Source organism: Hemicordylus capensis, chromosome 3 (genome assembly GCF_027244095.1).
Source record: "Hemicordylus capensis ecotype Gifberg chromosome 3, rHemCap1.1.pri, whole genome shotgun sequence".
In the NCBI taxonomy this organism is placed as follows: domain Eukaryota; kingdom Metazoa; phylum Chordata; class Lepidosauria; order Squamata; family Cordylidae; genus Hemicordylus; species Hemicordylus capensis.
Genome location: NC_069659.1, coordinates 276,733,994 through 276,761,488, shown reverse-complemented (window position 1 = coordinate 276,761,488; position 27,495 = coordinate 276,733,994). Strand labels below are relative to the sequence as shown.

The window sequence follows — 27,495 nt, the reverse complement described above, 5'->3', positions numbered from 1 at the left end:
TTGGGTTGTGCCAGATTGGCTGGGGCACGGCCTTTTTTCGCCTACTTCTCACTGAGGCTTAGGAGCTGGGCCATTGGTAGCCATCGTTACCTATGGGCACCGGGTGGCAAGTTGGCATCAGGAATCAATTTGTCACTTTGCAGGAGAGTGCAGGTGTTGGGTAGGTAGATTCAGGGATCGGTGTTTGGCTGGAAGGCCAGTTAGATGAGCGGGGTGGGTGGGTCAAGGAACAGCCTTTCAGGGCTTCAACGGCCCATAAGGTTGGAAATGGCCCCCACTCGGGGGGTGGGGGTGACTCACCGGCTCAGAGCTTTGATGGCTTGGGTTGGGGGGGTGTCGGATCACCACCCCCTCGGCGGGTGGAGCCCCGCGGTGAGAGGTGGTCAGGACTTGGAGCCTGACCAAATCAGGACGTGTGGGGTGCCCTTCACTAGGAAGGGCCACCACACGAGAGGAGTACCCACACTCTAGTTAATTGGGACCCCATTGCAAGTGTTGTTACTTCTGTACGATAATAAAAGTGGCCCTTGTTTACTCCAACAAAGCGTGTCCTGTCTTCATTGGGGGCCTGGGGGTGCAATGTATATAAGTACAACTACAGCCGATACTCCATCAGACAAGTTAACAAAGATTAGCAAGACAAAGTAGCGATTGTACTCAACAAAGGGCGAGCTAGTCTATGAGTCATCCCAAAATGAGTGGCGCAATGGGGAAAATGCTTGACTAACAAGCAGAAAGTTGCCGGTTCGAATCCCCACTGGTATGTTTCCCAGACTGTGGGAAACACCTATATCGGGCAGCAGCAATGTAGGAATATGCTAAAAGGCATCATCTTATACTATGCAGGAGATGGCAATGGTAAGCCCCTCCTGTATTGTACCAAAGAAAAATCACAGGACTCTCTGGGCATCAGGAGTCAAAATCAACTTGATGGCACACTTTACCTTTACCATGACAGGGGATGAATGCTCATAGGGTTAGGATAAAAATGAACAAATTGTACTCTCTTCATGGAGTCTCTAAAGCTATTAAAACACCATTGTAAATTGGGCCTTTGCAGACCCTGTGGTTAGGACAATGAAGGCACGATACACTGAAAGCTGAAAGTATTACAATGCTATCACCTATTTTCCATCTCTGGGGGTAATCACTTATCACCTATTTTCCATCTCTAGTCAAAACTCACTATATCCCCCCATCTCCATGCTACTGACTACCCCAGCTGACTCGTATACTGAGCACATTAAATTCCAGAATATAGGATTCTGAGAAGGAACCTGAGCTGTGCTGAGACCCAGGGACTGAGAATGACTGACCCCTGTCTGCTTTCCTTTGCCCACACAACATCCCTCCAGTGTTTGTTTCTGGTGTCAACCTTTTGTTTCTCTTTAGATTGTGAATTAGGGTTAGGGTCCTTTTTGGGGACAGGGGACCATCTTATTTATGTCATCTTTATTTTTCTATGTAAACCACTTTGTTTACTTTGGTTGAAGAGTGGTATATAAATATTTGTCGTCGTCGTCGTAGTAGCACCTGAATAAATTGATTAGGAATAGGATGCTGACTAGTTCAGAACCTATGTTAATAAATTCTGTTGATGTAAATAGAATTGATGTGCATTTTGTTTTGGGGACTAAGATTAGAATCTTTCCAGTACAATACAACTCTCATTATTTGAGCCTTAGTTATCTGGAATTTCTGATGATGCAGAAACATTGTGCCCCCATTTAGCTTTCTGTGACTGATATTTTATAAACAAAGTCATTTTATATGTTATTATCTGAAAGTTCTAAATCTTTCACGAACTACTGGCTGTGAGGTGAGGTTATATTGCACAAGCAGATTCAGAGTACATTTTCCTATAATACATAAACTTGGTTGCCTGCTTTTGAAAATCCAAAAAAATAGCAGGCTAAAATGTGAACAGCATCCTGGGCTGGAAACAAAAGTTTATCACTCAGTATAACTCTCCCACTCCTACCCTAAAAAATCCCCAAACCAGTACAGCTGTTTGTGCTTGTATTCCGTTTTCTAGGGACAGATGTTCTGTCATTCCTGTTCTCTGGTACAGGCTGTGTTATCCTTTTCTTACAATAAAAAGCTCACATGATATATTTGACTCAAATGTCTGCATTCTCATTCAAGGTATTCTCATTCATGGAGATCACCACCTTACTCCAGAAAGATGCTATAGAGCCAGTTCCATTCAGTGAAAGGGAGGGTTTCTACTCCTGCTTCTTCACTATCCTGAAGCATGATGGAGGTTTTTGTACCAACTTGGTCTTCCATGACCTGAACTCTTTTGTTTAGTACAGGTGATTCCGCATGCTCGGTCGCAGGTGTACTCACTTTTCTATCAGCAGACACCTGGTTCATTTCCATAGACCTGCAAGATGTCTGCTATCACATTTCCATTCTCCCCCAGCACCCCAAATACTTTGCTTCCAGGAAAGACCCAAAGCATACCAATTCAAAGCACTTCCTTTTGGACTCTGCTCAGCCCTATGTGTGTTCACAAAGTGTATGGTGGTCGTTGTCGTCTATCTACAGGTACAAGAACAAGATAGTCAGATCCTTCCCTCTTTAGATGACTGGTTCCTCACTGCGTGTTCCCAGGTGTTATGACCAGGAATTTGAAAACAACCATGAGTCTATTAGACAGCTTAGGCTTGCAGGTCAATTACAAAAAATGAACCTAATGCCCACAAGATGTATCCAATTTGTGGGAGTCATATTCAGTTATTTATCTGTACGTGCCTACCTGCCATGAGACAGAATCTGTGCTGTAAAAGAACTTGCCCCCATCCTGGCTCGATGCTCTCAACACTTGGCTAGGAGGATCCAGAGGATGTTGGGGCTCATGGCATCCACCATGTCAGTGTTAACAAACACACAGTTGAAAATGCAAATACTGCAACACTGGCTTATAGACCATTTCATCCCCCAGTTAGATCTCCAGTCAAAGTCCTTTTGAACCCTTGGGTATTTAAAACTCCCTCACCTGGTGGATCCACTCCCATCACCTGGAGAGGGGAATTCCATTCACTCGCCAACTTCTCATCAGGAACGTCATGACCAATGCTTCTGAATTAGGCTGGGTAGCCCACTTGTCTACACTGTGGATCAGTGGGCTTTGGCCCCACAACCCATGACATCAATTACCTGGAACTCCTGGCAATCTTCAAAGCAACCAAAGGCTTCCTACCACACCTGGCACTGCCAGGTACAGATTCATACTGACAATACCACTCCCAAAGCCTACATGAATTTCCAGAGTGGCATAGAAGCTAGGTCCCTAAGTCTTTCCATGAAACTATGGAACTGGGCTCTTCTCTGAATGGTCCTGTCAGTGATCCATATCCAAGGCCAGACAAACACATTTGCCGATACTCTGAGCAGAAGAGCAGTAGGATCTCACAAATGGCAGCTGGACAATATACCTTATGGATCCGTTCCATTGATAGGGCACTCCGGAAATAGATCTCTTCACTTCACAGATAAATCACCGATGTCCCTGCTTTTGCTCGAGAGCAGGTCTAGGCAATGACTCATTGGGGGATGCCTCTGCAATGGACTGGTCATCCCAATACCTATACCTATTTCCACTGATCCCTCTCCTACCGAGGGTAGGGATGTGCATAGAACTGGCGGGGCATGACTCAAGGGTGGAGGGTGGATACCAAGTCCAAGTCTTTATTTCGGTCTTTGACCAGCCTAGAGGGGGAATACCTTTTTTAGGACTGGGGAGGGTGCTCTCCCACTGTCACATTTCCCACACCCCAGCACATTTTCCCCACCCCAGCGCGTTTCCCCGACTGGTGCTGCAGTTTAAAAGGGTCAGGTGGGGGCAGCAGTGTACCTCCCTGCTGCCCCGTTGCCTTCTCGTACCAGAAGTGACTGGAAGTACCCAGCACAAGTCAAGGCAACGGAGATGCCGCCCTGATGGACCCTTTTAAACTGCAGTGCCGGTGGGGGGAACGTGGGGAGGGGGACTTGCACGGGGGTAAGTGCACCCTTTCGAGTCATTAAAGGAACCCCCCGCTTTCGAACCAGTCGAACCTCCAGTCTTTCTAACCTGTTTCCTAACATGCACATTCCTAACCAAGGGTTCTCCAGAAACTCAAGTGAGAATGAGTAATGGGTATTCTGGTAGCACCCTGGAGGCCCAGGAAATCATGATTTCCCCACCCGCAACTACTGGCAGTGGGAGGCTGGTACCACTTACCTTGAATTCCCCATCTGCTAATGCAGGAATGGGGGAGAATACTCCAGCCAGACATCCATTGTCTCCATCTCACAATGTGGCTCCTGCTTCCATCATTGGACTACAACTAAGTTAAATCTTGCAGGCTTCCAGGAAACCTGCAGCCAGAAAAACATACGCATGTAAATGGAGGCATTTTGTGGGCCATCATGGACTGTTAGGCTGGTCCACAGTCAGACACCATTACAGACTCAGACTTATTATCTTATCTCCCACATCTGGAAACCTCAAGACTCCTATACCCTCACTTAAAGTTCATCTGGCTGGCTGCCCTTAGGTTGTATATGAGTGCCAGAAAACCGTCTCCCTTTCAGGATCCTACAGTGAAACATTTTCTTAAGGGTTTGGCTCAAACTCTTACTTACTTACTTACTTTACTTACCCGCATATGCCATGAGTTGCTCCGCCCTGAGACTTACCATTAGTACTTATCCAACTGATGAATAAGCCATTTGAACCCCTAGCCACATGTGATCTTTGCCTTCTCACCTGGAAAACAATTTTTCTAGTCTACCATCATCTCCACATGCAGGGTGAGTGAGCTCAGAGTTGACTTTCCTTACTTGATCTTCCACCTGGACAAAGCTCCACCAGGACATAGAATTTTTCCCAAACGTGTTTTTCTCATTTCACAGGTCTCAGACGATCTCACTACCTGTTCTCTCCCCCCGCCCCCCGTTCCAAGCCAAGAGACCCCTCCACTGTCTTCATGTGAGGTGCATGTTGGTTTTCTATGTTGGTTGGACTGCTCATCGGAGGAAAGGGCCGTACCTCTTTATATATCCTATGGCAAAAACACACTGGGGTGTCGTCCTACACCACAAACCCTATCCAGGTGGATTGTGGAAGCCATTTCCTTAGCATACCAGCTCTCTAAACAACCTTTACCTAGTCCAATCCATGCTCATTCCACAAGGGCAACTGTAACCTCAACAGCTTTTGACAGCAACCTTCCCCGGAAAGGTTTGCCAGGAAGCTACATGGGCAACTCTGAACTCCTTCATATTGCATTATGCCTTGGCTGTCAAGGCACATCAAGATGCTGCGTATGAGTGAGCTGTGCTGAATTCTATCTTCCAGTGGCTGCTTCCTACCTCCAGGTATGTAAGCTTGCGGTGCACCCATTGGTGTGAAGGACAGAGACCTTGAAGAACAGCAGATTGCTTACCTGTAACTTCTAGTGGTCATTTGTTCACACCCCTGCCTTCCTCCCCGTAACAATCTCTTTCAGATTGGTAGGTGGATCTGCAGACACTCGAACTGAGGGGGAATGCTGCTATGACATCAGTAAGAGGGCAGAGTTACCACCAACATGTTGCAGAGGGAAAAGAACTCTGGAAGTTTCTCAACAGAGCTCCAGTGTAGGTGCAAGAGCCCATCGGTGTGAATGGTCAAATGACCACTAAAATAACTTAAGTTACAGGTAGGCAACCTTCTGATTTGATAACATCTTTAAAATATTCCAGATAGTTCTATAAATTTTCTGATATATTGTTATTATTTAGAAAAATTAAGAGGTTTTTAGTATAACGAAACTTGTAAAGATCTTGTGACTTCAAGAACTTCTAATTGCGTGTGCGCTTTGAGATTGATTGACTTAAAGCAGCTAGAACATTCTCCCAATGCAAAGGGTATACAGATTTAACTGTGGCTACAAGAGTTATTAATAGAACATGCTGCATTTCCTACATATAAACATACGATGAGCACTTTGCTGAGGGGAAAAAAAACCTGCTGTGCCTTTCAGTATTTAGGGCCAGTTCATCACACAGCTAAAATTAAAAAATGAAGTCACACAGTTCTTGTATTCTATTTTTAATCTATTTTAGCATATGAATGTGAAATCTTTCTTTAGATTTCTATTAATTCAATTACCCACTTATTCAGAACATTCCCTTCTCGTGTTACTTTATTGCAGTGCTGTAAACTATCATGGACATCATTTTAAAGGTTTGCGTTCCAAGGGGGCTTTTTACTACCTTCTTTTACTATGCCAGTAACTTTTTTATTGTGCAATGTAGTTAATAAGCAAATCAATATTTTGCATTATGTTTTCTAATAATGAAAAAATGGTATTCCATAGCTGACATGTTATGCAGCATTAGGAGAGTGGGACAAAAATTGCACACTCGCAGAGTGGCTGCTGCGGAACTCAGCCAAAGGCTTGTCCCTCAGTTGAGCATATGAAGAGAGGGGAAGCGACTTTTGCTGAACTTCGCTCCTGTTTCCAGTGCCTGAGGGTTGGGTGACATATTCCCGGAAGGCAAAAAGTAAGTTTGGAGGGAGGGGACAGCAGTGAAAATTGCTCCCCCACCCCATACTCAGCTGCAGGACAAACCTTTAGCTGAGCTTCACACCAGTCTCCCTTTGAGGGTGCAACTCTTGTTCCCACTGCCTAATAGTGCGGAACATGCAGGTCCATGAATTTATATGCTCAGTTTGCTGCGGGCAAGTAGCATGATGCATTGACCACAGTGGGGGGCAGTATATGTTCCGAAACCAGATGTGTATCTTTCCCTCGATTCTCCCCAATTCTATGTACTATATGATGCACTGGTTATTACTTCCTCCATGATATTATTTAAACCATTCCCACTGTTGCAGAGGAGGCTGTTCTTCAAATGTTTTGGTGTCCTTCAGTTAACCAACAACTTGTATCTTGAAGTAATCGAAGAATGTCTTAAGACAATTTCTAGGCAGAAATTGCTGATCCCACAAGATACAGGACATTCCTAGAAAGTACTGAGTTTCATTGGGCTTTGGAACCTTAATTGTGAAGCCATTGTGAGATTAATGAGAATCTCATGTTACAACTCTTAAACATACACACAGTCTAAGTCTTGGCATAGTCATGATGCAAAGATAAAGTGTGCTGTAATGCCTTTGTAAAGTAGGAGCAAGATGCATGATATTGATAAAATGCTGTCATATAATACAGGCTAAAGCTGGTTAATATAGAAGAGTAACATTATAATTAGTGTTTAGAATTAATTTGCTTATATCAGCATTGTCTGCAGCTAATGGACTGTGTGAATATCTGCAAATCACCCAAAGTAAAATATGAGTTTGGGAGCTGGTAATCAGATTACCAGTAAAACGATTAAAATGGATTTACAGTCAGTCAGTTAAAGGAGCTTGCTAGGATATTGCATGAAGAATAATGAACTGTTTAGTAGCCAAAATCATATGTTTAATTTTTTTTTACTGGTTTCCGTCTATATAGTGTTGTCTGTGCAACAGATAGTTGGATTAAATTACCAGAAAGTTAGAAACTTTATCTGTCTTTAAATCACTTATTTTTATTTGAATATTGTGTTTTCAAGCAAGATCAAACATTTCTGTTTTCAAGCTGGTGTGCTGTTTAAAAAAAAAAACCTAAAGGGGGAAAAAACCCTTTGCAACACTTTTTTTAATACTAGAAGTCTGCAGCCAAAGAATTGGCTGGTTAATATAAATCTGTATATGAAATACAGGCCCCACTCAATCTTTGCTGTGTCTTGGCTCTAGTTGCTCCCTTGAGGTTGTTGCATCACAGTGCTTCAGTGATAATAGAAGCTACAACTGACAGAAATGCTGATCCCTGCCACCGCGTTTTGCAGGTCAGGTTGCTCTCCCCTCAGTGGGGGAAAGCACTGCGGTGAGAGGATGTCAGGACTTGGTGCCTGGCTGAATTGGCACCCGGCCCTTAGCCCTAGTGTGGAGCAGTCCTCCTTACAAGGCTGACTCACACAGGTGGAATACCTGCACTCTGGTTATTGAAGTTCCTTGTTGCAGGTTTTTGGTTATATTATTTATCAGTAAAGTGGCCCTAGTTACTCCAGTTATGCGTGCCCTGCCTTTATTGGGGTCGGAGGGTGCAATCCTCTCTCAGAGTCTGTGCTTTAGACAGATGCAACTTGCAGTCCCCAGCCTTCTTTGCCTCCCCACTTCCTTCCTACCAATAGTTAAAGGATCATTCCTGCTCCCCAGTTTTCCCCATTCCTGTTTTCTTCTTGGCTCCTTCTCCAGTGCAATTTCTCCTACCTCACAGGGTTGTGAGGATAAACACAACCATGTACACCACTCTGGGAAAGAGCAGGATATAAATGTATAAATAAGTAATATGAGGTTTTAATCCCAGCCAAATTGACAATTTCCCTTTCTTTCAAAGAAACTTGGCTACAAATTGATTAGTTAACAGCAGGCACAGCAGCAGGTGACAGCAGGCACTTTTACATTTCACCAGCAGGCAGTGAAATGTTTTGCTAGCAGGAAAAGCTGGCTGCTGCTATGGGATTATTATGGGGAGGAGGGGATTTTTTGCCTTTACTGAAAACTTTGAGAACTGAAAGTTTTCACATCCACATGCACAATACAGTATAGATTCTAGTATCAAAAGATATTGGGTTAAGAGAATAAAACAAAGGCTGGAATGAATAGCATCTCCACATTATTAATCTACTCCTTAAGGGGAATTCAGTCCAGAATCTGCAAAACACCCCCTCCCAAAGCCATTGAGCTACAAACTAACATCATCATCTTGTTTCGGTTTCCTCTGGACCTAAACCTCCTAGGATCCCATCCATCCCCACTACCCCTGTCCCTTCTCCCTCTACACCTAATCTGGGTCCAGCAGCACTCATGGTACCTCCGCCTTTGCTTCCTATTGTTTTTCCCTCCCACCCTCCTCCCCCCTGAACCCTTCCCCACCTCCAACCACACCTTCTCTCCCTGTGTCTGGCTCTGAATCCTCGCCTTCAAGGGTAGAGGAACCAATTTTGCCTATTGATTCAAATAAGGATGGTGAGTTATCTGAGGAAAAGGTTGCTCCCCCTTTCCAATATCCTCTTGACTTTTCTCATCTGCAGATTTTGATGTGCTCCTCTCTAAAGTTAAGAGGACTATTAATGATGTTGTACCCACTGATCCTGCAGAGTCCTTGCCATTCTTTGATCAGAATGTTTTCCCCTCAGGCTCAAATTCCACCTCTGCAGTTCCTTTTCCATCACTTTCTCGCAAAGTCATGTCTGCTGAATGGCAGCGACCCACTTCATCTAAACCAATTGGCAACCTCCCCAAAAAGCATTACAATCTTCCACCAGATGTCATGTCTCTGTTAGCAACCCCAAAAGTAGACCCACCTGTGGAACAAATGGTCTCTGGTTCTATTATCACCACCGAAGGCCAGGAACAGTTAAGGAACCAAGAGGACAGGAAAAGTGACATACTGTTAAAGAAGGTGCATTATGCTTCGGCCACTGCCGTCAGGGCAGCCACTGCCAACTCCATTTTTGCATGTGTCTCTGTTCTCTGGGCAAAGGACCTTGTGGCACTTGTGCCACCTGAAATTGTCAAGCTCTGTCAGGGCATTAATAAGATAGCCAAAGCAGCAGCCCTCATGGCGGATTCCAGCTTGGACTGCATCCAACAATCCTCCCACACATTGGTCGCAGGGCTGGCAGTCCGCAGGTCCCTTTGGCTGAAAAGCAGGAATGTTGACACAAAATCCAAACTAGGGCTTACTTCAGCCCCGTTCTCTGGCTCCAGCATCTTTGGCCCTTCTCTAGACGCTGTTCTCATTTAAACTAGGGACAAGAAGAAGGCCATGCCATCCACCCATAGAGATTATCGCAGGCATTCCTTTCACACCAACAGATAACTCCAAGGACCCCCACCTTCTCAATTCTGGGACTACCAAAATCAAACCTCAAAAGGTTTCGGTAGGGCACAGTGGTGGCAACGATTCAGAGGCCCATCTAGAGGAACCACTGCCTGCCCATTCTCCACTATCAGTGTGCCAAGAAAACAATGACTCACTTCCATTGGGCGGCAGGTTGCTCAATTTTGCCACAGCCTGGCTGTCCACAACCCAGGACAGGTGGGTCATAGACACAGTCTCCAACGGATATATGCTCGAGTTCACCTCTCCCCCACCCCAACATTTCCTGCCTTCGCCGTGTTCCAACAGGCCTGCCAAACATCTTCAGATGCTCCAAACGATTCATCATCTGCTTCAGATTCAAGCTATAGAACTAGTTCCATCCACTAAAAAATTTCACTGCATAAACTCTCTCCTTTTCCTGGTCCCCCCAAAAGGACGGCTCTTGAAGAGCAGTCCTGGATTTAAAGTTTCTCAGTCAATTTATCCGCAAAAAGAAGTTCTGGATGGATCTCTCCACACTGTCAGAAAGGCCATCCAGGGATTATCTAGCACCAGTAGACCTCACAGAGGCCTACCTACATATCCCTATCGGAGAGGATCACAGGCCTTTTCTTCATTTCGTTTACGATGGTCGCCATTTCCAATATCGGGCCCTTCCATTTGGCCTTTACTCAGCACCCCAGTCTTCACAAAGATCATGGTGGCAGTCATAACCCACCTCCGTCTCCAAGGGTTGCACGTCCATCCATACTTGACGACCTCCTCATTGGGTCCCTCCTGCAACACCAGGCCCAGAAGGAGGTCCATAACACGCTTCAGTGTCTCCGGGACCATGGCTTCATGGTGAATCACGTGAAGAGCCTTCTCTCGTCTTTCCCATCAATCATCCATTTAGGAGCCCTATTCAACACAGCGCTAGACTCCATCTCCCTTCTGCAGGAAAGATGGGAAAAGATCACTTTATAGCTATGTCCCCTGCTCCACCGCCGCTCTGCAGACGTCATGGTTCTCTCTCAAATCCTGGGGTCCATGATAGTGTGTATAGAATGCACTCCATGGGCCAGGGGGCATTCTCGCCCTCTCCAGTGGTTGCTCCTTCCATTCCAGGCACAGATAAATGAATAACACACCGTGATTGAAATATATTAAAAGAGGAATGCTCAAGACATAAACGAATCACCCCCAATTCTTTTATATATTAGATATATCAGAGCTAAAGTAACATTCCCACTTGATATAACAAAGTACATAAAAATATAATCAAGAATTCTCAAACAGATGTATAATTCAATAAGGCACTTGAGTGTAAATAGTTCTTATCTTGTAGTCCTGATAGTCAACTGATGGAGTTCAATACCAATTGAATCCAATAGGGAGAAAACTTCTCATCATGATGTAATAATGCATTCTCATTCTCAGTAAAGCATTCTCATTCTCAGTTTGTTCGAGGTGGAGATAATATAAGTAATCCAACCATGTGTTTTAGGGACCAAACAATGTACAATATCCCAAACAATGTACAATATAAATAATGTACAGTATAACAAACAATGTACCATATTATTACAGATATTCCGGATACTGCCTTGTATTATTGTTTTTAAACAAGGATTTTCTGTTTCGTAACTGAATATTACTTCTTCAGATAACACCTAAACGAAAGAACAACACGTCACATTATATGAGTTCATATCAACTTTCACTTCTCTGCCAATGCTCCCCCCCACAAATCCACTTGAAAAAACTTACCATTTTAGGTCTAAACATCACATACTTTAATTATCACCACTGCCTTGTACTCCTGTGGTGTTTAGGGTACTACGCCTGCGGAGACATGCTTGTTAGTTCTACGCACTCGCTTCTTTCTTATACTACTCCCCAAATAAGCACGCGGAGGACTAATGACCGACAACTGCGTTCTCTACTAGATTAGTTAATTGCTATACCTTCATCATTCTCTCCTGATCCTGCAAGTCCAAGATTCCCGTTCAAAATGCTGTTACAGAGTGACTAGATATATTCATCTTGTTCCTAATATATTGTCCCCCAAAAAACATGAGAGATCCTGATTCGTATTAAGGCCTTCAATATGAGTCCTGAACAGGTGTATGAAGAACGCCTCTTTCCTTAATAATGTAGTATCCATATCTTCATAATAAAATCTCCATGGAGTATATCCATAGAGGACAAAGAAATTAAAGTCCTCGCATGTATGTCCCATTTCTAAAACATGGGGGACAATCGGCAATTCACAGTATCCTGTTCTAATTCTAGATTTGTGTTCTGGCCTCCAGTCTCCTCGGCTGGAGAGCCCATTGCATGGGTCATTTAGCCCAGGAGAGATGGTCTCTGACCGAAGGGATGATATTAATAAATTGGCTGCAGCTTCAGGCAGCCAGACTTGCGCTTTTCCACTTTCGTCACCTTGTATAGGGCAAACACGTTCTGGTCTGGACAGACAATGCCACCACCAAAGCACATATCAACAGACAGGGCGGCACTTGATCCAAGACTCTGATGAAAGAATCCAACTGCCTGTTTTGCTGGGCAGAGCACCTGAGCTCAGGTGGAGAACACTCAGGCAGACTGGATCAGCCGCCAGTTGGTGGACCGGGCGGAGTGGTCTCTCCATCCAAATGTTTTCCTTCAGATCACACACATCTTCGAGAGACCCCAAGTGGACCTCTTCGCTTCCCCCTCCAACCATCTCCTCCCTCGCTTCTTCACAAGGTTTCACTCCCCTCACACAGAAGTAGTGGATGCCTTAACATCACCATGGCCAAGGGCTCTCCTCCACGCCTTCCCTCCGATGGCCATAATAACCAAGGTGCTCAAGAAGGTGGTCTTAGAATGAGCCAATCTGATTCTCGTCACCCCCACTGTCCAAGGAGACCATGGTTTCCAGACCTCCTCGATCTTGCAGTTTGTCCTCCGTGGAGGTTGCCCACCCATCACAACCTTCTTTCTTAGGGCCCTCTTCTTCATCCAGACCCAGGCTGGCTGCAGCTCTCCACGTGGCAGTTGAGCATGCGAAATTAGCCTCACAAGGCTATTCCAAACCAGTGCAGGACACCATCCTGGCCTCCCACAGACAACCCACCAATACATGGGCGGAACTACCATTAGGAAAGGGGAGGAAGTTGTCTGGGTGCCCCACTGTCTTGGGCCCCCCCCAGATACACCTCACTTGACTCCCCATTGCCCCCTGCCCAGCCCCAAGTCCCCTCAGCCACTTGCCCTGTTTGCCCTGTCTCCTGCTTGTCCTCCTGGTCGGCAATCTAAGCAGCAGGCGAGCTGCAAAGAGCTCCTTTTCTCCCTGCCTCTCAGCTGATTGGCGGGTGGGCGGGGCTTCCAGGGAGGCCTCCGTGTAGGCATCAGTGAAGCCTGAACTGGAGTAGGCTTTCAGGGAGGCCCCAAGCAAGCAAGGAAGGAGGCAGGTAGGCAGAGTGGCCCCCACAGGTCTCTGCAGCAGACCCTCTGCCCAGCCCAGCATTTGCCACGTAGAATATGAACTCCAATGTGTGGTCAAACCTGCCCCCCCCGATATTTAGGGATCTGCTTGCCATAGGGCTTTGATATGGGGGTGAGGAGAGACTGAGAAGTCTCTGAATATTTAATTTAAAACAGCTTGGAAAATTTGCTGGCTTAAAAAACTATCTAAAAAGCCCTATAAATGGCTTGTTTCATGGCAGAAAATTACAAAAACCTCTGGAACAAACAATATTATATTTATTCATTCATTCATAAATACACTTATGTTCAAGTTGTTTTGCAACCCAGAAGCTCTGAGTGAGAACTGTGAAGCATGTGTGGTGCTTTTATTTTATTTTTCTTGTGTGTGAACTGCTCCTCAATAACTCACAGGGACTTCAGGGTAAATCTGGCCAACATGTGAATGTAGCACCTCCATTCGAGAGGAGATGTGTGTTAAAGGGCTTTAAAAGTCTCCTGTGAAAAACCTCCTGCAATCAAACTTTACTGAATTTGTTCAAAATTCTGAGAAAACATACATAGGCTCACACTGCATGGTTGAAAGTCTCCTTTGCTAATCTGCAGCGAGGGTCCCATTTTAATATTAGTGTTTCTAGTGTGTTCTAGGCATTAAAAGTAGCACAAATATATAGTACTCAATGTATATCACTATATATTGTGAAGTGTGCATGTGTGTATTCAGTGAAATGTATTTCCAGGCAGCATACTTATTTTGAAATATCAGACTTAAATCCTTGGGGGCCTGGGGTGTCCGGAGGCCCTGAACTTTGAGTGGCGGGCATTTTAAAATCTCGTCTCTGGGCCCACTCCAACCTTGCTATGCCCCTGCACCAATAGGATCTACCAGGCCACCTGGGTGACCTTTCTTTGCTGGGTGCGTGCCAACCAGAAAGACCCACTACTGGCAGGCATGCCTGAAGTGCTCACTTTCTCGTACAACCTCAACAGAGTATTGAACGCATTAACCAAAATGCTATTCAAACCCCTGTCTTCTATTCCCCTCAAGACGCTGTTCTACCGGTATAAGGTTCTTTTTCTTATAGCCATCACCTCCGTCAGTAGGGTATCCGAACTGGGGGCTCTGTCTGTACATAAAGAATTGTGTATCTTTCAATCTGACTCTGTTACCCTCAGACTTGATTTTACCTTCCTCCCAAAAGTCAACTCTTCCTTCCACAGGTCCCAGGACATCATTTTACCATCCTTTTGCCCATCTCCGTCTCACTCTAAAGAAAGGACATGGCACAAGCTAGATGTCCATCATGCCTTGTGCAGTTATATTAATCACACGAAAGGCCTGCGCAACTCTGATTCATTGTTAGTTTCTTTTCACCTTGACACCTTGGGCAACATGGTGTCCAAGGCGACCCTAGCGGGTTGGATAAAGTCCTGCATCCTCCTTGCCTATGCTTCACTTAACCTTCCTCCACCTGGAGGTGTCATGGCCCACTCCACCCAAAGCTTGGCTACATTGGCAACCTTCTCTGCTCACACCCTGCTCCTGAAAATCTGTAGAGCAGCCACCTGGTCTTCTATTACCGTCTTTATCCGACATTATAAAATAGCCTCCTTTTTTGCCCCCCAGGAAGCATTCAGTTGCAGGGTTCTCCAACAAGTGGTCTGATACATCCCTCCCTCCCTAATACTCTTCAGCTTGGGCAAGTCCCTACCTGATGAGCTCCAACACAGGAGGAAAAGAAACATTGGCTTACCATGAAGGGTTCTTTTTCCCTGTGTTTGGAGCACATCAGCCTTGCCTAGATGTATCCCTATCATGGGTGTTGTAGTGGGAGGGTATACTCTGGTGGCTCCCAGAGGCCCCCCTTTTTGTCAGTAGGATAGACAGTTCCTGGGGTCATAGTGGTTAGGCTGTTCCCCATCCTTTTTTCCCTATTCTCTCTGCGCCATATGTGCTGCCAAGTTCCAATCACATCATTCTAATCATGTTTAGTTTTTTCTCCTGCCCAGATATGACATACCTAGCTCTCTCCTGCCAACTCTCTCTGAAACAGCCCCGGAGCTGGGGCTAACATGCCTCCAGCAACAGGAAATTAACGTCACGTAATCCAGTTCTGTCTCGAGCATGCTCAGTACACAACCCTACCTGATGAGCTCCGAACACAGGGAAAAATAACCCTTCACTGTAAGCCAATGTTAATATTTCAGTAATCTTTACATCAACCTCGCTCCACAAACCTGGTTTAAGGGGAGGGGTAGTTAGGCAGGTTAACCATCTGGAAGCCACTGGGCTCTCCTGCGAGCCCAGTGGCTCACATGGTCAGGTGAAATCGGTCTATACTCTCCTAGCCCAATTTCACCTAATCGTCAGAATAGCCTCAGAGGCATCTTGCCTCTGAGGCTGTAAGTGGCCTATAGGCCTCAGGCTAGTAGCCATTGATAGACCTGTCCTCCATGAATTTATCTAAGCCCTTCTTAAAGCCATCTAGGCTGTTACCACATTTTGTGGCAGAGAATTCCATAGGTTAACTATGTTGTGTGAAAAAGTACTTTCTTTTGTTGATCCTAAATTCCTTGCAGTCAGTTTCATGGGACGACCCTGGTTCTAGTGTTATGAGAGAGGGAGAAAAATTTCTCCCTTTCAACTTTCTCCACACATTGAGGTGAATCTCATGATCGGTGAGACCCGTTTTAAGAGGGTTTGCGGAGAGAGTGGGCTTAGCCCGCTCTCCCCGCAGACAATCCCCAGACAGCCCTGGGCAGCAGGATCAGCTGCCCACACGACTGCCGTCTCCGTCACAGAGCCGGCGGGGGCTGCGAGGATCGGGGGCTGCATGGTGCCCGGAAGTTCCTGGAGAGACCCCTGAGCCAGGGCAGCTGCTTGTTGCACCGCAGCAATACAAAATCAAAACTCCACTCGCTCCATTAACCTTGGCTAAGGGGAGGGGGAATTACCAAGGTTTGCTACCTGGAGCTGCACGGTTGCAGCACATGATCAGTAAAAAGCGGGCTAGGCTCCCTTAGCTCGCTTTTTGCCAATCGTGAGAATCGTCTCCATGTATTATTTTAAAGACCTCTTTCTTCCCTGAGTCATCTTTTTTTCTAAACTTAAAAACCCCAGGTGTTGTAACCTTGCCTCGTAAAGAGGGTGCCCAGAGCCCTGATCAGATTGGTTGCCCACTTCTGCACCAGTTCTATGTCCTTTCTGAGGTATAGTGACCAGAACTATACATAGTACTAGAGGATTCCACTCAAAACACCCAAGTGAAACATCCATTCCACCACCCTGATGTATGCCATATAGTAAGAAATCAATGTGGGTGTGGGGAAGTACCATGCCTCAAGATATGAATGTTGCAGATGTCTCTCCCCTCTCTCTCTTTCAGTATTGTCCACTATGTCATGACTAGACTGTGTTGGCTCATCATTCTTTTCCTCCCTCAACCACTAACATTGTCTCCCAACACAGGAGACACAGGTCAAGTATGCCTTTTGTGGGTATGCTAGACACTTCACTCCAGTCACTGCTGTTGCTGGCCAAACACTCATGAGCCCTTCAGTTTTTTAGAATTGCCACCTGACCACATGGAGCAGAACTGTACACAGAGTTGCAATGCAGCTCCCCATAGGGGAGGCAAATAATACATACATACATACATGCATACATACATACATACATACATACATACATACATACCCAGAGATTCCTGTGTAGGAGAGGGTTAACTCAGGAATCTCAGGTTGTCTGGGGCATCGGGAGTCCTCCCAACCCAGCACCTCTGAGCCAGGGTAGCCCAGATCTGCTACCCAGGCTGAAAGCAAGTTAGGAGGAAAACAGAATCTGTCATATTTCTTGTTCTCGTCGTCTGTGACACTGCTGCTTTAAACTGTTCCTGGCTGGCAACCATGTTTACCATAAAGTTGTGAGGCTAATGAGAGGAGCACTGTTGCTGTTCTGAGGGCTGCCTCGCTGTGTTGCTTGCTCAATGCATTCTGGGATACAGGAGGACCCATCTTGGTGTCTCCCCCTCCGACCCCGATCTCAGCAATCAAGATTGCTCATGCCTTTCATGTGAGTGGTCAAGAGGCAGAACCATGAACAGGCTCTGGTTGTTTGGGGGAAAGAAGGTAGGATCCTGCCTTCCCTTCAGTTCCTCTCCCCTCGCCCCATTTGGTCGTGTGAACAAGCCCGTTGTTTCACTCACTGAACTCTCTCCTGCAACATTTAGCAGGGAAGTTGAGACTGGAGGACATCACTGCATGCACACTCAGCTAACACTGCCGTTGCTCAATTGCTTGCACACAAACACCCAGGTCAAGACACCATGCTCATATAGCTTTGCAAACTCCGTTATAGAGAGTTATATATCAGGTATAGCCAGGGTATTGTGGCACCTGAGGTGAGTTGCCAAATGCTGTCTTGCCCCATGATCCTGGTAGGGGTCAGCCCCCTTTCAAAACCCACCTTTGCAAGCTTTGAAAGTGGTGCAGGGGGCAGGAAGGAGGGAAGACTGCCCGCACCCTCTTTTTCTTTGTGCTTCTTGCAAGGTTGGCAGGGAGTCTAAGAAGATGCAATAAGGGAGGCAAAAAGAGAGTTTGAGGAACATTTAGCTAAAAGCATTAAGGGGAATAACAAAAACCTCTTTAAATAGATCAGAAGCAGGAAACCTGCCAGGGAGACAGTTGGACCATTAGACAATGAGGGAGTGAAAGGGATTATTAAGGAGGATATGGAGGTTGCAGAGAAGCTAAATGAGTTCTTTGCGTCCATCTTCATGGCAGAGGATACTGAGCATATACCTGTTCCTGAACCAGGCTTTTTGTGAATGGAGGCAAAAGAACTGAGTCAGATAGAAATGACAAGAGATGATGTTCTAAACTGTCCAGAAAAAACTAAAAACTAGCAAATCACCAGGGTGGGATGGCATCCATCCAAGAGTCCTCAAAGAACCACCTTGGGTTTGTTTTAATGAAAGGCAATATATAAATATAACAATCAATCAATCAGTAACTCAAATGTGAAATTGTTGACCACCTTGCTAAAATATGTATCTTATCCCTGCAATTGGGCTTTGTACCGGAGGACTGGAAAGTAGCAAATGTAACACTGATTTTCAAAAAGGGATCTAGGGGCAATCCAGGAATTACAGGCTGGTTAGCTTAACGTCCATTCCAAGTAAATTCCACCCCTGCTAACTTGGCAAAGAGGGACCTTTTAATGTGTTGATTCTCTTTATTTAGCAGGTGGAGAGTAACTGGCCCTATCCACTCCCGCACAGTACCTCCAGTGACTGTTGCTAGTGTCTATCATGTTTCATTTTAGATTGTGAGCCCTTTGGGAACAGGGAACCATCTTATTTATATATTATTTCTCTGTGTAAACTGCCCTGAGCCATTTTTGGAAGGGTGGTATAGAAATCAAAATAATAACAACAACAACAACAATCACCACCACCACCAGTGAGGCACTACCTTGGCGTGGTTGTGAGGCTTGCGTGCTGTGAGGAAGGTGAGAGCTATGCCAGAGATCCAACCATACTGGACAGGTCTCACCAGAGGAGCCAGACGAAGAGTGCCTCTCCCATAAACAATATGGTGAGATGTAACTTTAATAAATCTATCCCGGATCGGTCCTCGCCTGGGTCAACAGGGACTGCGCCAGGTGCTGGAGTCCCTGGACATCTGGTGGCAAGTGGGCTACAGGACTCAGGATCTTCAGTTGAACAACCAGCTGCAGTTCAGTTGAGACTGCAGGGTTACTGGAAGAAATGTCGCTTAACCGGAAAAAATATACGAAAAATGCCAACAAGGAAATAATGATCTGCTATTACAAGTCTAGTCCAACTAGAAGAGGTTATTTAAAAAGCATGTACCAAATTTGGAAAGAGAAGCATCCAGGTACAGAAATAACAGAACAAAGGCTAGCAGACCAGAGAAGATACATAATAAGAAATAAAGTATTCACAGAAGTTGAGCTGCAAGAACTGCAAAGAACAACACAGGCTCAAGATATGGAAGAAGAATTACCACCAATTGAAGAAGTTGCTCAGGCGCAGGTGGAGGAGGAGGTGTTGGAAATAGAGGATGCCACTGTTGCTGAACTGTTTCAAAATCAAAACCAGGCAACCTCCCCTTTGCCTTCACCTCAAAAACCCGAATGCCGTTTAACAGAAAAGCAACAAGAACTAAAGCAAAAAATAACTGAGCACATGAACCAAACAACCACCAGGGTTCGACTTCCAGCTCTAAAAACAGTTGCCAAAAAACAACTTGCTCAGGCATTAAAAGATGTCAGTGCTGCACTTGCAGAAATAACAACCAATAATTTGCAAGGAACACACCAACTAATGTACAGTGCAGCAACAATAACAACACAAGAGCTTGGATATAAGATCAGTGGACCTGTAAAAAAAGAAAGTAGTACATCACCTAAATGGAAGATTAGATTAGAAAATAAAATCGCCAGGCTCAGATAAGATGCTAGTAAATTGTACAATATGAAAGACAAGAAGCTGATGAATGAAAACATCAAACAGTATCTGATCAAAAAAATACCATCTAGATTCAAGGAAAATTAGAGAGGTCCTGGAAAGAGCAAAAGTAGAAAAATCAACAACGAACAGCAAGTTCCACCTTTGTAAAGAAGCAGATGAAACAGAGGACCACCCAATCAGCTGTTGTAAAAAGATCACACAGACTGACTACAAACATAGGCATGACAAGGTAGCAGGGATGATACACTGGAACATCTGCAAAAAATACAAGCTACCTGTAGCCAAAAACTGGTGGGACCATAAAATTGAAAAAGTTGAAGAAGATGAAGATGCAAAAATATGATGGGACTTCCGACTACAAACAGACAAACATCTGCCACACAATACACCAGATATAACTGTAGTCGAGAAGAAAGAAAAACAAGTTAAAATAATCCACATAGCAATACCAGGGGATAGCAGAATAGAAGAAAAAGAAATAGAAAAAACAACAAAATACAAAGATCTACAAATTGAAATTGAAAGGCTGTGGCAGAAAAAGACCAAAATAATCCCAGTGGTAATTGGCACCCTTTGTGCAATTCCAAAAGACCTTGAAGAGCACCTCAACACCATAGGGGTCACAGAAATCACCACCAGCCAATTACAAAAAGCAGCTTTACTGGGAACAGCCTATATTCTGTGATGATACCTATAATAATAACAGCAACAACATTGATAATAAAATTCAGCCATCCCAGGTCCTTGGGAAGGACTCGATGTCTGGATAAAACAAATTAGTCAATAACACCTGTCTGACTGTGTAAACAATAATAATAATAATGAATAAATAAATTGACGGAAAGCATCCTCAACGATAAAATTGTAAAGCACATAGAACAACAGGTCCTGCTGGGCGAGAACCAGAATGGCTTCTGCAAAGGTAAATCTTGCTTCACAAACCTTTTGGAGTTCTTTGAGAGTGTCAACAAGTGTGTGGATCAAGGTGATCCAGTTGACATAGTATACCTGGATGTCCAAAAAGCTTTCGACAAAATTCCTCATCAAAGATTTCTGAGGAAACTTAGCAGTCATGGGATAAGAGGACAAGTACATGTGTCGATTGCTAAACGGTTGAAGGAGAGGAAACAGAGGATAGGGATAAATGGAGAGTTTTCCCAATGGAGGGAAGTAAGAAGTGGGGTCTCCCAGGGATCTGTACTGGGACTGGTGTTTTTTAATTTATTCATAAATAATCTAGAAGTAGAGGTAAGCAGCGAGGTGGCCATATTTGCAGATGATACCAAACTCTTTCGGGTAGGGAAATAAAAAATGGGTTGTGAGGAGCTCCAAAAGGATCTCTCCAAACTGGGAGAGTGGGCGACAAAGTGGCAAATGAGGTTCAGTGTTGGCAAGTGTAAAATGATGCACATTGGGAGGAAAAACCCCAACTTCAAGTATACGTTGATAGGATCTGAGCTGTTGGTGACTGACCAGGAGAGGGATCTTGGGGTTGTGGTTGACAGCTCGTTGAAAGTGTCAACTCAATGTGTGGCAGCTGTGAAAAAGGCCAATTCCATGCTAGGGATCATTAGGAAGGTGATTGGAAATCAAACTGCTAACATTATAATCCCCTTATATAAAACGATGGCGTGGCCACACCTGGAGTACTGTGTACAATTCTGGTCATCACATCTGAAAAAGGACATTGTAGAACTGGAAAAGCATTAGAACCAGGGGTTATCCCATGAAATTGATTGCCAGGAAATTTAGGACCAACAAACAAAGGTGATTTTTCACACAACGCATAATCCACTTGTGGAATTCTCTGCCACAAGATGTGGTGACAGCCAACAACCTGGATGGCTTTAAGAGGAGTTTGGATAACTTCATGGAGGAGAGGTCTATCAGTGGCTACTAATCTGAGGGCTGTAGGCCACCTCTAGCCTCAATGGCAGGATGCCTCTTCGTACCAGTTGCAGTGGAGTAACAGCAGGAGAGAGGGCATGCCCTCAACTCCTGCCTGTAGGCTTCCAGAGGCATCTGGTGGGCCACTGTGTGAAACAGGATGCTGGACTAGATGGGCCTTGGGCCTGATCCAGCAGGGCTGTTCTTATGTTCTTATGTATGTTCTTGTGCTCCTTGCAAAGCTTGCAAGAAGGGTCCTGAAGTTCTGCTCTGGTGTTAGTGTGGGCATTTCTCCATCCTGCTGGCATACAATAATCTGCTGCCTGAGCTCAGGCTCTTCAGCTTATCTGCTCTTTGCCGTAATGGGCTCTATGATCTCTGCAGTTGGAGGGGCCAGGGTCCTAAGGCCTCAGAGGTAGCGAAGTAACTGGTGTCATGGTGACTGAGACACTTGGTGCTTCCTCTGGCTGAGACACTGCAGTCTTTCAGCTTTGGCTGTTTGTGGGAATCCTTCCAAGCCCTTTTCTGTGGACAGTCACAGCAGTCGCTCAAATCTGTGTCTTTTTGCCCTGAAGCCTGTTCTTTTTCACAGGACCAGGACTCTACCTGCAGTCTCTTGTGATGCTGGTGTATATGGCTAGGGTCTGACAAATGCCCTATGATGTGTCATACAGAGTTGTCTTGAATAAACTTAAAGAATGAAGATGTCTACGTAGAGAGCTGCTCTGTAGCCTGGGCAGTATGGCCTGCTTGCTCCTAGTTTGCTTTTGACATGACTGCACAGAGACCCAGGATGAGAACCAGCAAAGTCAATTCGAAACCAGTCAAGGAGAAATGGTAAAGGCAAGGCCAAATCTACACTTTTGGCCACTCATCTAGAAGGGTAAATTTGGCCTTGCCTTTACCATTTTTCCATGACTGGTTTTGAATTGACTTTTGTGGTTCTCATCCTGGGTCTCTGTGCAGTCAGTTACCAGTGTGAGTGCAGTTGGGGTTCTGTTTCCCCTGTTTTCTTCTCTGGCAAAGAGGTGCTTTCCTGCAGACAGATGTTGCTCCCCTAGGGGACTTGAACCCTTCCCCTAGGAAGGCCTGTATATTGTGCACATCTCTTTCCTCCCAAGGGAGCTGTTGTCTTTCCCTTCATCCTGGATGGTCAAAAAGATGGTAATGGGTATGTGTGTGTGTGTGTGTTGTCTAAGTGGATTTTTGGTTACCTGGCAACCTTCAATTTCTGGGATGATTTTATAGCACTTTTTCTTGTTTATAATTGCTTTGCAGTCCATCCATCTCCCCAAAAGGAACTTTATGTAGATATTTTTATAATTTGATAAAAGTTAAGATTGATCTGCAAATGGTTAGACAATATTTTCTTATTTATGACTGTCTGCAGAAATAGATTAGTATTTTACATTTCTATACCACCAAATTACAGTATCTCATGGCAGTTTGCTATTTATTTTTATTGTAAAACCAATTAAACTAGTTAACCAATTAAAAACAATTAAAATTAAACAAATAATTTGTGCTTCAGAAGATGATGGAGCCAAAATTTTAATTATGGTGCACTTAAGGAAAATATTTGGGTAACTTCATGTTATCTGTGGTTTTCTTATGATATATTCTAGAAAATGATTCAACATTTACAGTGCAAATTCAATCAAATGTAGCAAGTATGAAAGCATGACTTGGAAGTTTAAAAGTCTAATACAACTATTGCTGTTAATTTAAACATCCGTTACTACGTTATGAATACACACAGATTAACAAGTCAGCAGGCAGTGAATACCAGAAGATTGATTACCTCTTAAATCTCTCGTATAACAAGAATCTAATGTATTGAGTAACTCAAACTGTTTTCTCGTTGATACATTGTGAGAAAACATTGTCAGTTATCCCATTTTAAGCACTCCTTAGTGAGTGTCATAGTGACTATAATAATGCATATTTAAAGTGTTTATAGGTTGTGATGTGCATAATATTTTGAGGCTCGCTTTATAGGCGTGTATATTTTTCTGTGTGTTTCTGTGACTCCATAATTTAAGGGTGTATGCTTAATTCCTTAATGTTTATCATATGCATTCTAAACCAGACCTTGGAGCCAAATTAAATTCCTGTGGTGAGTTTGCAAATGTTAATATATTGAGTGTGGTGTGTCCTGATTTGGAGTGATAAGGTGTGTTTTGAACTGTAGTGTTTCCTTATATAAAATATTTTATAAAAAGAGAGTCTTATGGAGTGTTACTATAAAGTTTTACAAATAAATTACACTGCAGAATTAACACCAACTTACGTTGGACCCATCATAACAAAGCTAAAATATTCACACCTATGTTAATTATCAACACAGAGGCATATAATTTAACACAGATCTACAACTAAGGCATGCTTTTTTCAGTCTTTACCTGATCTCAAATTTGCAATTAACTGTCTCATCATTTGAATAACCATTCAGACTTACAAAGCTCTGCTCACGGAATGGGAATCTGTCCAGTTTCTAGGGCATCCCCCCGCTGCATCAACACATGCCATATCCACACCATGGCTTAGGGTCCCTTGGCCACTAGGAATGATTTTCAGGGGTTCAGTTAACAAGGAGGAAGAAGCAGGGGAAAAAGCTTATTCTAGCACTGTTGCACCAGTAAAGTAAAGGTAAAGTTGCTACCACTGATTATATTCTTGAAGGAATGTCTGTGGGTTGTGTATATTTCTTTATGTGTTTCGAGTATAAACTTAAATTGGCTTCTCTCAGTAATCCCCTCATTTCATTAATATCCTCTTCCTGGCGCCCTCTCTGTCTTCCAGGAAAAACCAGAACTCTAGTGAGTTCATAATGGTTGTTTTGTGTGGTACAGTATTTGCCTGGTGGTGGGCAGGCACACAGTCCCGCTGCATGTTTAGTATACCCACATGGGCAAAAGTATTATTAGGCCATTCAATTATCATATGAGGAGAAATTCAGCGTTATAGAATAAAAGGACCAATTTAAGCCCAGCGTCAGTAGAGCAGTTATACTTCATATTAGCAGAGTGCTAATGGCGATCTTGCAAAGTAAGATTGTCCTGACTTTAGGGCACTAGATTAATTATTCTTGAACAGGAAAATATATAGGATCTCTCTCTCTCTCTCTCTCTCTCTCTCTCTCCAGCAAATATGCCAGGTTATGGAATTGAGTTTTCCATATGTACCATTTGGCCAAACTGAGTCCTCATTATTCTAATAACCTATTTTGAAAAACTGCATCTTGATGCCTCATTACTGTTTTTCCAAGGTCATGTAGGAGAAAGAGCTATCTTTATAGAAGTAACACAGTCCCAGGTTCCACTATCAAGCATTTTATAGATTTCATTCAACTGACCATATCTAAGATAACTGTGGAAATGTGTGCAGCTGCTGCTGAGTTAGAGTATCTATTTTTGACATTGAAACTGTTAACAAGCCCTGGCTTTTGTCAGGTCAAGAGGCAGTAATAGAGAACCTTATCACTTTTTCTTTCTTGACAGCATGTCGTTATCCTTCATGGGTCACAGGGGGATGAGTAGATAGTAATGGTATTTAAACACCTAGATAGTGCCATGGCTTTTATATTTCTATTTTTAAAGTTACTTAGCCATGGCTACTATCAAGTCTCAAGTAATCCACAGTAAAGATGTTGTCTGGGGGAGTGTGTGAAAATAGAAGATTTGACAGGTCACAAAAAAGGTATATTTTAGTTTATTAATAGAGTTTAAAAAATGTAAAATGACAAAGTGGTATAGGGAAGTATTATACACTTCTATATTTTAGAATATGGCAAAATGTCTGCTTTTAAACATTTTTCTTAGTGCTTTGATGGAATATACTACATTCAGCATAATTTTATTGTTGAAAGAACAAAATATGATCATATGTTTGACTTTTTCATAATTTAACCAAAAGCAGTGTATACTGGAATAATTGTACAATGAGGTTATGATGAGAAGCTTTTGTACTGTAAATCAAAATATAGTCACATTTTGTATTTTTAACACCAACTAAATTGGACAATAGTTGCCATGATAAACCAGAAGTAACTTAACTCATTAAGGAGTACAGACAGTACAGATATACAAAACCCATTGCACAAGTCATATACTTGTCACTCACAGTGCAGAGTAAAGTATTACAAATATATTTCAAAATTAGCTTGGTAATTAGATATGAAGTTTAGATTTTGCATGGTTGATTAGTAATAAATTGAGTACATTTCTAGTTTTAATTCAGCTTATTTTTGCTTGTTTATTTTGTAAACTTTTATTAAACACATTCAACTTCTTGAAGGTTATTTTAAAAATTAGTTTCTGTTATGCTGTTCTGTATGTATTGGTGGGTCAAGGATATAAACTATTTTTAAAAATGCACTGAAAGAGCTATGTCAAGTGACATCTAAAATAAATATCTAACATTGCTTCATTTGGAAGGGACTCGCAGAAAAGTATTTACAAATTAGTTGCTTGAAATGTACATGAGAAAAGGAGCGTAAAATGATGCCAGTTACATTAATTTTCCTGTTTGACAGAGATAACTGTAGCCTTGGAGGAAAAATCTAGATTGCAAACCCTACAAAGCAAAAAAATAAGGGCTTGTTGCTTTTTGTTTTTGAGTTCAGATGTAGTTTTCTGTGATTCCAGAAAATGAGTTGTTCAGTATGTGGGGACAGATGGCTTTGAAGAGATATATTTTATTGGACACATCTTTGCTAATTTAACATATATGCTGGCATAGTAAGTCTTAAAACTAAGTTATATTTTGCTGGAATATGAGTTCTAAAGAGGTTCTGGAAGGGATAACAATTTATTCCTTATGGTGCTCTGACAAAATTAAATAACGAGTCTCCTGAAGACTACATAAAAATAAGTGGGTGGGGTTCCTTTGCTTTAGGCCCATTTTTTAAATTGTTGTATTTTATTGTAATTCGGAAAGATCTTGTCTCCAAAGTTTAAGTTTTAGATCCGGGGGAGTTGTGCATGAGCCTCTGTTGCGTCCCCAGTCCCTTATTACCCATGTGCTTTATTTTCTAGAGGTCTTGGTGCCCCAGTAGAACTGCAATTCTACACACACTTATTTGTCCTATTGAATGTATAAAGTATGCATATATGTGTGCTGTAACTATGCTTATAATTAAAGTCTTGGATCTAACAGACCCAAGGATATGGAGAAGATCCTTGGAGGGGTGTGTACCCACTCAACCATTGTCTATCTTGTTGGAGGGTATTGACTGACGATGTCCATAAAGTGATCAATGCCGCTTGTGAGAGTGTGGTCCCAGCTACCTTGAAGTAGGTGTTCATGAGGCCACTCCTAAAGAAAACTTCCTTTGATTCTCTTGGATGAGAGTAATTATCTGGATCAATTTACATTTGACTTCAGGCCCAGAAACTGCCTTGGCTGCCTTGATGGATAGCCTTGACTAGGAGGGAGATGGGGTACAGCCCTGTTGATTCTTCTAGATTTCTCAGTGGCCTTTGATTCCATTGGTAATTGCCAGGGTCCACAAACAGGCTTAGCGCACTAGCCAGCCTATTCTGGATCGGGCTGCATTCCCTCTTAAGCAGTAGATCCACAGTTTCTGAATGCTCCTGGAAACAGCTTTCTCGTTTGTTTGATTTATATCCCATTCTGTCCCTTAGGCTCAGAGTTGCTTACAACATCTTTTCTTAACAAGAAAAGGTCCCAAGTGTCCTTGGTGGCACAGTTTGTCTTCATCAGTTGTAGCTAGTCACCAACTGCAGCCTATTTAGACC

The 27,495-nt window shown here is 43.6% G+C and overlaps 1 protein-coding gene across 5 annotated transcripts in view; it reads left to right on the top strand.

Moving 5' to 3' along the window:
• The window catches only part of RBM20 (RNA binding motif protein 20), a 168,795-nt gene that overhangs the window by 22,834 nt on the left and 118,466 nt on the right, over positions 1–27,495 (top strand). Inside the window, exon 1 of one of the 5 annotated variants that reach the window (XM_053307618.1) lies at positions 25,334–25,435. The exons of the other annotated variants lie outside the window; for them this stretch is intronic. Coding sequence (XP_053163593.1) covers positions 25,383–25,435 — 53 coding nt within the window. The 5' untranslated portion in view covers positions 25,334–25,382. Of the gene's footprint in view, positions 1–25,333; positions 25,436–27,495 lie in introns of those variants that run through there. 5 annotated transcript variants of the gene reach the window in all.